The sequence below is a fragment of the Notolepis coatsorum genome (genome assembly GCF_963971535.1).
Source record: "Notolepis coatsorum genome assembly, chromosome: 16".
Lineage (NCBI taxonomy): Eukaryota > Metazoa > Chordata > Actinopteri > Aulopiformes > Paralepididae > Notolepis > Notolepis coatsorum.
In genome coordinates this window covers 58,973,628-58,983,854 of record NC_140180.1, presented here as the reverse complement: position 1 = coordinate 58,983,854, position 10,227 = coordinate 58,973,628, and the positions used below count along the sequence as shown (strand labels likewise).

Genomic DNA, 10,227 nt, shown 5'->3' with positions numbered 1-10,227 from the left:
TTCAACACACCTGGGTAAGAACGGATTTGGACTTTAAGAACGGCTTGATGAATGTGGCGGTGGCTTTTCTTATTTTTCTCTTAACAGACGGGTAAGAAAATATAAGAAAAATAATAAGAGAGTATTGGTTAATGAGACCCAATGTGAGCAAAATCCAGAAAGGTAATTCAGCCAAATTCTTATATTAATACAGCCACAGTCCTTAATGGGCATTTCAGGACAAGTGTGAACACATTTATACATTCTCTTATCAGATCTTATGAACAGATCTCAGATATCGTATTCATTTGACGAGGATAACTGTAGCGGTCCTGTGTGCCTGTGAGTGAAATCTATGGCTTCATTATCAAACTGATTTGGATCTTTTGACCTAAACCAGAATAAATAAAACAAAACAATAAACAGCAACAAATGTTGATGACACAGCCTCCGCAGCTTAGAGTATAACTTCAAATCCAGCTTCAAGTGACAATACGACTTCAAATCCAGCTTCAAGTCATGACAATACGACTTCAAATCCAGCTTCAAGTCATGACAATACGACTTCAAATCCAGCTTCAAGTCAGGACAATACGACTTCAAATCCAACTTCAAGTCATGACAATACGACTTCAAATCCAACTTCAAGTCACGACAATACGGGGGAGGGGGGGGGGGTGCTGCCTGCTTTGAAATGCTATGGCTTGTGGTGAGTCAGCAACAGCAAGAAGGAAAAGCAACAGTGGAGAAATATATAAAAACAGAACATACGCTGACGACTACTGAACACTGCTGGAGCTCACTTTGAAAGGCACATACTGGACGCAGTCCCCGAGGTTCTCACAGAACAAGTTCAGCACTGGGGAGACAACGCTACCTGTGCCATTTGTCTCCCAGTGGGTAAAAGGAGCACATTTTCTACTGGTTTTCTAATGGTTGTCGTGACAGCACTGACTCATCCAAGTCGTATTATTCTAGCACATTCTGAACTATTAAGAAATGTCCTAAATGAATCCTATACTTCCCCCGAATTCCTTCGTTTCTGGATTGCATTCTAAATCTCCAGTGCACTGTGGCCGTTGCTTTGGTGCTTGTGGCCGTTGGTCTCTGAGTGGTTGAGCGCTTGCGTCTCCTGGCCGGTGGCCTGCTTGTCCCTGGCCGCGTTCTCCCTGATCAGCTGTCTGCGGTGGTAGAACAGGTAGCCCGGCAACAGGAAGCCAGACAATGAGAAGATGATCAGGCCCAGGTTGATCTGAAGGATGATTGGACGACAGAGACGACAACGTTTCAGAGACTAGCGCAGCACAAAGTAGCGCAAATGAAGAACAGATAGAGACGAATCATGTCACTATGTGTGTGTGTGTGTGTGTGTGTGTGTGTGTGTGTGTGTGTGTATAAGTACATGTTCTTGCATGCTTCAGTGTAAAAGTATGAGCCATGATAATATGTGTTTGGGTGTGAGAGAGTGAGAGAGAGAGCAAGGGTGTGTGTGTGTCCTCACCCAGTAGGGGTCTCCCTCCAGCAGTCCGACCATGGCGATGAAGAGGGGCTGCTGTAGCAGGGCAAACACGGCACTGATCATGGACTGCAGGCCCGTCAGAGTACCAAAGTGGTTGGAAGGATAGCTGTGGACAGAGTGAGGAGAGGAGGGGTGATGCCGTCAGCTAGTTCACAAGAATACCAGTAGAACCGTCTCAGAGAATGTTTAGAACACCCATTTGTCCTCCATGTTGGAAGAAACCACGGTCGCTATGTGTCGACTCGATATATGAGAACTATATCAACAAAAATGTAATAAATTGGTGTTTTTGTGTCGGTTGGTTGGATGGCGTTATGTTTGATCTTTGAGCTGAGAGCACGGTACTCACACAGCGGCATAGAGGCCTCCGCAGCAGGAGTGGATGAAGCCTCGCACCATGGTGTGCAGGACAAAGGTCAAGATCTGATGAAGCAGCAGGAGAAGAAGACTCAGGTCAGAGGGTCAAGGAGCATGGTTAGTAGGATGTCAGTATGGAGACAGAATGGAGGCCTTTCACAGAGCAATGCCCACTTGTCCTCCATATTGGAAGAAACAACAGTTGCTATATGTTGATATATGAGAAATATATCAACAGAAATGTAATAATAATAGATCATAATAAATGTAATAATGATAAATAGCAGGATATTGTGGAACAGTAGTATCACACTTCAATGACTCGAGTTGCAAATTTGAGGACAACTCGACTGATGTTGATGAAAGACTCGACTTGACATTGACTTGGTATTAACTTTGCTCAGTTCTTATTCAGTTCAGTTTTTATTAAGCTAAATAGCCTATTTGAATTTTTTTCTAGATATTGAGTATGAAAAGTTAGCGTTGTGAAACATGATTGAGTGACTTTTAGTGCAGAACCTAGAAAACACTTCACCTCATTCCATGTGTGGGCCAGGTTATTCAGAAAGCTTGACACCTGTGCTGACTGATAAATATGAAATTAAAAGGGACATATTACGGAAAATGGGTTTTGCCTTTTTGTCTTTGTATGGATTTGGCAGTCTGCAGTGTCATTTAAATGCTGGGAAATGGAACATAATGGGGCATAAATATTGCTCGCAGCATTGGCCGGGGGTTAAGTCTAATGCCCAACACCTGGGTCACTTCGCTGATTTTGCCAGATGTAGGGCATCATTTCATCGTTGTGTGTGCACGCGCCAAGTTGATCAGAAGCGTGTGGTCACAAAAACGCAGAGCTGGTGAACAAACTATAAAAACCTTGGACCGTCTGTGGTGAAGACGATTGGAATAGGTTAAAGAGGACATGCATTGCTATTCCTTTCACTATTTGGGCAACTTTACACAATTCCTGTGAGTCTATGAAGTTTTACATCTGTAAAGTTTTTTTCAAAAAAATGCATTGTTTTATATTTTTAACACTTTCAATGCCAACAACGAGATATCTAGTTTGTTCATGCCGACCGTTCATTGCCAACGACGAGAGATCTCGTTATTTTTTTTTATTAGCGATTTGAATTTATATTTCATCAATCTAGCCTCACGTTAGTGCTGCAAACTCTCCCTGAGCTCCATTGGGAAAATACTGCCCCCTATCGTCTCTCCCTGTGGTACTGCACCCCTTTGGAATGGATTGAATGAAACACATGGGGGGGGGGGGATCCTGCTTCCTCATTTTACTTCTCAGGCAAGTCACCCGAGAGGATCGGATTCATTGCCGAGCCCCAGAACAGCGTGGAATACATATTTCCAGTACCCAGCTTTGGATCAATAAACACGATCGATATTTGGAATGGCGATCAGGAATTGGAATAATCTTTTTGGAGAACATCTGATCTGAGGTAAGGAATCTATTTGACCAGTTTTAGGATAATCAGAGCTTTTTTCACAGAGATATCAACGTGTGCCCTATGTGTGTGTGTGTGTGTGTGTGTGTGTGCGTGTGTGTGTGTGCTGATCAGGAAATGAGATAATACATTTTTCATCCCGCTTCTATAGCGTGCATAAGAACACATATACTATCGATAATCTAGCGTTTATTTGAAAACGAATAAATAGGCCGGAAAATGACAACGTTTTTTGTGTATTCCAGAATATTCCAGTAAAGGGCGTTTATCACAGAATCTTTATATTTTCCTGAAACTTTCAAAAAACAAGCGTTTTTCAAAATGGTATAAAACGGAAATGAACCGATTAAAAAAACAATCCGTTTCGACAATGTTGACTGCAAACAAGTCATTGATAAGCGACGGCCAGATTAGACACATAGCCATAATTTAAGATGTAGTTTATGCGTTCGCAAATATGAGAGCGCCATCATTGAAGTGGGTGGTGGCACGCAAGCACTAAATTGTGCGCCCCCTGCTGGCACTGAAAGTGTTAATCAAGTACTCTAAAGCAACATTTTTCCACTTCAAGATTTCAAGCTGTTTTGTGCTGGGCTCCGCCCATAAGCGCTTTGAGTGACAGTCACCCACAGTCTGCGACTGGCAGACAGAGAGAGAGATAGAAAGATGTTCGCCGCGGGGGGGCATAATCCCTCAGGACAATGCATTGGTAACTTGTTTCAAATGACAATATATACCCCTGTGAATATTATTGCACGGATCGGAATATGGGCGTGCGCGCGGGAGCGTGCGCAACGATATTTTGACAGTGATATGCGAGTGCTCCCGACTGCGGGGGAGAAGCTCCATCCCCGCTCGCACACACATTTACACACTCCCGCGCAGTCGGGAGGTTGTGTGTGTCCCTCTCTCTCTCTCTCTCTCCCTCTCTCTCTCCCTCCCTCTCTCGCTCGTTCTCTGCTGTCTGTTAGGGGTGGGATGATACATCGATACAGATCAATATATCGATCTATTATCAATAATCAAATAGGATCGATGCAACGTAAAAAGATCGATTCATATTGCGATACTCTTATTTTGAAAATCCGGCGAGTCTTATCCGCCCAGTAGTAAACCGCTGTGTAGCTCTGTACAGCACAGCAGGGCTACAGAGCGCCTATTTTGCGACCCGATATAAGTCTGTGCAGTTTTTTCCCCGCAACGGGTAAAATGCATCTAACATGCTTTGCATCGTCGCCATTCCTTTATGCCCACGTCGCGTGGGCAGGTCTAAATTAACGTTACGTTAGCTGCTTAAGCTAACTAAGCTAAGCAGCTAACCGTGAGAGAACAGGAGAGGGGACTGGGGAAGGAGGAGGGGGGGGGGGGGGCGGGGGCATTCTACCTTTCTGTGTGGGGACTGGGGGAGGGGCATTCTGTGTGTGCGTTTGAAAAGACCCGGGCCCTCATTTATCAACGTTGCGTAACCCGTGCGTTTCAAGTTTCTTTAATAGTTGTCATACAGAAGTACAGAATACTTTTATACAAAATGTTTCTTACTGTTGCGCTCCAGAGACTGTGCAAGACAAGATAAGTATGAAATAAAATAACATAGTAAAATTAGAAGTAAAAAAAATGAGGTCACAGTGTTCAGTTTAGACATATGTACAATGTTCGATGCAGAATAGACGTAGTTACCATACAATATACAATACTGTGCAGTGTACTAATATACAATACTATATAGTGCAAGGCAGAAATGGAGAAATGGGACGAGGTGCAATTTAGGTACAATTCACAGTAGGTGTACGAGTTGTAGTGCAAATCCTTTATCAATAAATATAAAGTGTAAGTGTGTTTGTGTGATCTAAAGTGTGGAGAGTGGGTGCTGCAGTGTGTTGTTTGTTTGAGTGAGTGTGTGCGTGTGGGTGTGTGTGCTGTGTGCATTTGATGGTTGTTGCATAGTGATTATTGTTCGTTTAGCAGCCTGATGGCCTGGGGACGTACGATGATTTCTAAGCAAAGTGTGGGACTTATCAATTTGAACGTGTGCTTGACTTTGTGCGTATATCTACGGTCAGCTCTGACCGTGCATATCTGGCGCCCAGCGGTAGAATATGGATACTGCAGACGGACGGCATATGCTTTCATCAGTTTCATGCATTAGTTTCAACGTGGAAATATGCTTTTGTTCATTAGTTTGACTGACGTGTTCTGTATGACCCCCGTAATTCATTATAGTTAATTGTAAAATAGCGACAGTAGTGTAATTATGGTCAAAACCCTATAAATAGCATTTGGAATAATAGGTCTTTCTTTCTGAATGAATGCAGCATGGTTTATATATAGCGTTATCGGAATATACGGGGTGTACTGACTGCGCTCCGCGTAACTCAACTCGTTATTATTTTGCGCATTGATTGCAGAAATACGGGAACGTTTTGATTATATTTAATAGGCTTTGCCATTGTTAAACGAAATAAGTGGAATGTCGAAGCTGTAAGCAGAATACAAGTCATATGAACACCCACGATATAGTGTTCTTCCCCCTTCCTACTGTATAAGAAAGAATTTAAAACGCATTGCAATGAGAACAGAGGTTATTTGTTGAGTTTATGTGTATTACAAAACCCTTGCAATAAATGTGTCTTAAATGAATGAAAAGCATACATGCTGGGGAGCTCCAGTAGCTCACCGCGTATCTCGGCGCTATTTAGGCGTCGGGGACAACCGTGCGCGTCACGGATCTGGGGTACACGAGTTCGACTCCCGGACTCGCCGTATTTTCTCAGAGTGTCTTTCCCCCGATCTATATCCTATTCAACCTGTTTCTGTCGGTCATGCTTGACCAGAAAAAGCGATAAACGCTAAAAAGAACCAGCTGACTGGTCAAAGTTTAAAAAAAAAAAAAAGAAAAGCATACATGCTCTGGATATACAGGTAGCATATATTGTGTGGGTGATATGACTTGTATTCTGCTTACATAACTTCAAAATTCCACTTATTTCGTTTTACAATGTCAAAGCCTTTTAACCCATTCTCCGCCAATCACGTGTTAAGGCGGGTTTCTCCGCCATGCGTTGTCTGCCAATCACGCCGTCAGGCGTGTTTGAGTTCAATATTTCATATTTTCGTCATGGTATTCATATTTCACCCACGGAGTCTTGGCTGATGCTGTCTGAGCCATCACAACTCTGCAACGCTTCAATACGGCCACCTGGTGGCCGATCGGCGAGTTGCCAAACCGGAAGTGCCCATTGGAGCTCGGTCCGTCCCCTATTTTCGTCCGGCCACTCGTTTATCGTCCCGGGGCTCAATACAGACACCGTCGATATGGATCTTTGCCATAACTCAATAATCAACATGATTTGGACGTGTATTAGTAATATACAAACCGGAAATGGATCGCATCGATCAACATCCCATAATTGGGATCTGTTTGCTCCACTCTCATCGCCCAACGCTACGAGGAGACTGGGGTGAGTTTCAGCGTTTTTCTTTATCATTTTCGATACAAACTGCTCTGATCAATATATCACCCATACTACATAAATCATTTAACGTCGGTCATTGAATTATAAACGACCCCCCCCCCCGTTCACCCGCAGATGATCAGTCATGATATTTAGTAATTTTTAATATAGCATGGATCGGTATCAAACTGCATTTGATAATCTAATATATGCATTTATGCCTATATCTCACGTTCTATGAAATACTGCAGAAAACGATAAAAAACATATTTATACTCTAGACAGTATTTTAGTATGAATGTGTGAATGAAAAAGTAAAACGTTCCTACATCCTGAACGATAGATAATTGATGTTGAATGGGCCATAGTAATGTCAATTTAGCAATACAATTTAAAAAGTTATAGCCCTGCAAAGAAGGTGAACATCTCCATAGACAAATAGCGCTGGCAGAGGATGGTTTTTTAGGATGATCAAAGTGGTGGCAGAGAATGGGTTAAATATAAATCAAAACGTTCCTGTATTTCTGCAATCTATGCGCAAAATAATAACGAGTTGAGTTCTAACAAAGAACGTATTACATGCTGGGTAGGCTGATAGAGTAAACTGTAAATGAAATAGCCTATAACATTATAAAGGATAGGCTATAATAGCAGGGTCTTCCCAACCTTTATTCCCCAGAGCCCCACTCTGTCCGTCAGCGAGGAGATAGCCCACAGCGGATAGCCATTAAATGCCATTTGAGAATATAGGCTATTAATGCAAAACGACAGCCTATAGCCTATACATATTATTTAATGTTTTCATAAGCGTAAAGATACAACAGCTAGATTAACGATCAAGTTAGTTTACTGTGCAGGCTTTGCAGGGCTGTGCCATGTGCTATTATATATGCGCAAGTTACTGTTGCATAATATAGGCTATGGCTGCTATTATATGTAATTCATATAGGCTACCTAATACCGACAACAAAATAGATTGTATGCCTCTACAAATCATATTATACCCGGTAGCCAATCGAACAAAACTAATAAAGGCATTCATATTCCAGCATGGTTATAATGACACACCAACGCCAAACAGTGGTTAACGGTCTTTATTAGTATTTTATTAGCTGTCCAGGCAGAATTGCAGCAATGGTCTTAGAGAGCCGTTGATATCTGACATCACCGTGTACAAGTCCGACAGCCTGTCGCATATTTATCCCATAACACGCGTTGTGTCTTCTTGGTTCGACAGCGCCTCCGTGAACAATCTCGCCCGTGGAGTTTCTCAGAGTTCGCTCGGGTTAGTCCATTATTGCACATCCCATGGGGGGTGTTTCATTACCATATATGGATAATCATGCACAAGCATTGACGGTAAGAACAAATGGTAGTTATCAATACGGAGTGTGCGTAGGACCCGTGTACGCACGGTTGATAAATCCCGATATTTCTGTGCGTACACACATTCTAAATTCCGTGAGTAGGAACGGAAATAGAACACTTTCTACGCATTGTTGATAAATGAGGGCCCAGATGAAGTCAGGAGTATTATTATATTGATATTATTTACTGAGGATGGACAGATAATGTTGATATTTAAACATGAATACATAATAAATGTATTCATGATCATCATGCAACATAAAACAATTGTAGGAACAGTTTGGGAAAGGGAGGGGTTTTAGGTTGCGTGGTGTGAGTTCCAAAACATTTTACTTAAAGTTTAAAGCTCAATATATAAAAACGTGGCACTTTACAGTGAACAGGAGGTCTATTTGTATTAAAAACAATAGATTGTTTTTCATTTAAATGTCTGGAAGAGCTGAAAAATAAAAACGTCAATTGATATTTCCGTAGCCTTTTTTGTTGTTCTAAATGTGACTGATTGTGTTAAATGGGCACATAATATCGTCTCATATCGATCGCAGGCACCTGAATCGAATCGTATCGTATCGTGGCAGACTTTGTGATATCGGCAAATATCGTATCGTTGTCCAAAGAATCTATATTGTATCGTATCGTGATGAAACTGGTGATTCCCACCCCTACTGTCTGTCGGCACCCTCTGTTTGAGGAAGTAATTCCACTCACTCTGTTGTTGAGCGAATTGTTGATTGTGGGCGGTCACGTCAGCAAAACGGTCAAATCAGAATGGCTTAGTTGAGTGAGGGAAGATCTCGTGAACTCAAGACTAGACTGATGAGTCAAAATGATAATTAGAGACACAGACCACATTGATATATTTATAAGACACAGGACCTTTAAGTGCCTCCAGGCGGGTTGCTACCGTTTCTGTGTGAACCGCTCCCCGACCCTCCCTGCAGCACAGAGCTGGGTTCACACTTCACAGTCACACGACTAGGGACATGTGAGTAACCTGCAACACCGTATTCCCCGACTAAAGAAAGAGTGAAACTTAAAGGGGAACTATCTTATAAATCGCCTTTTCTAGTGTTTAGCATTGTTTTCTAGCAATGTGGGGTTGTATCAACAATGTCTGTGTCACTCTCAGATTCTCATTTTGGCGGATTGCTCCAGTTCAGATGAGACAATATCCTCCCCCACTGAACCAAGCCATTCTGATTTGACTCGCTATCCTACGTAGCAAGGAGCTGATCTGCATACCTCAGCTCCTTCTGTGGTTGAAGCCACCGCCCACAATCAACAATTCGCTCAACAACGGAGCAGTGGGAATAATGCGGAAGCGGTTTCCCAGTCACTTCCTCTAAAGAGAGAGAGAGAGAGGGAGAGAGAGAGAGGGAGAGACAGACCGATAGAGAGAGGGATGATGCTCTCATACGGAGAGGCTCTCTGAGGCTCTGTCTCCCCCTGCATTTACACACAATCGCGAGTCGAGCCGCTCACACACGCACACATGCACTCACGGAGCGATCTCTCCCTCTCTCTATCTGTCTCTATCTCTCCACCTGCATTTACACACAATCGCGAGTCGAGCCGCTCACACACACACGCACATGCGTGCTCACAGAGCAATCTCTCCTCTCTCTCTCGCTTGCTCGTTCTCTCTCTCGCTCTCTCTTGCTCTCTCTCGTATGTATCACGCTGTGTGGGTGACTGTCACTCAAAGCGCATTGCTAGTATGGGTGGAGCCCAGCCAAAACCAGCTTGGAATCTTGAATGCAGAAAATGCTGCTTGATTAGAAATACAAAACAATGATTTTTTTTTGAACAAAAAAAAAAAACGTACAGATATGTTCCATAGACTCGCAGGAATTGTGTAAAATTGCCCCAAATAGTGAAAGGAATAGCAAAATAGGGGACCTTTAACTCTAGACTAGAACTGCATTTTCACTCTGCGCCACTTGGTGTCAGTATTAGACTGGATAATATCTAATAGATTAATTTATTTGGACATGGCATGACAAATTGATTAGCTGTGCTTTTTGGAGCCAGGCACACCTACCTAATCTACTGCCCAGTTTGTAAAAGTTCTTTTTACTCTTGGCTG

At 42.7% G+C, this 10,227-nt stretch overlaps 1 protein-coding gene across 1 annotated transcript in view; it reads right to left on the bottom strand.

Annotated features, from left to right (window-relative positions):
• Nucleotides 1-687: 687 nt before the first annotated feature.
• Nucleotides 688-10,227, bottom strand: part of slc43a1a (solute carrier family 43 member 1a) — a 74,232-nt gene continuing 64,692 nt past the window's right edge. Inside the window, exons 13-15 of the mRNA XM_084331650.1 lie at nucleotides 1,848-1,921; nucleotides 1,481-1,604; nucleotides 688-1,231 (exon numbers count right to left, since the gene is read on the bottom strand). Coding sequence (XP_084187776.1) covers nucleotides 1,034-1,231; nucleotides 1,481-1,604; nucleotides 1,848-1,921 — 396 coding nt within the window. The 3' untranslated portion in view covers nucleotides 688-1,033. The remainder of the gene's footprint in view (nucleotides 1,232-1,480; nucleotides 1,605-1,847; nucleotides 1,922-10,227) is intronic.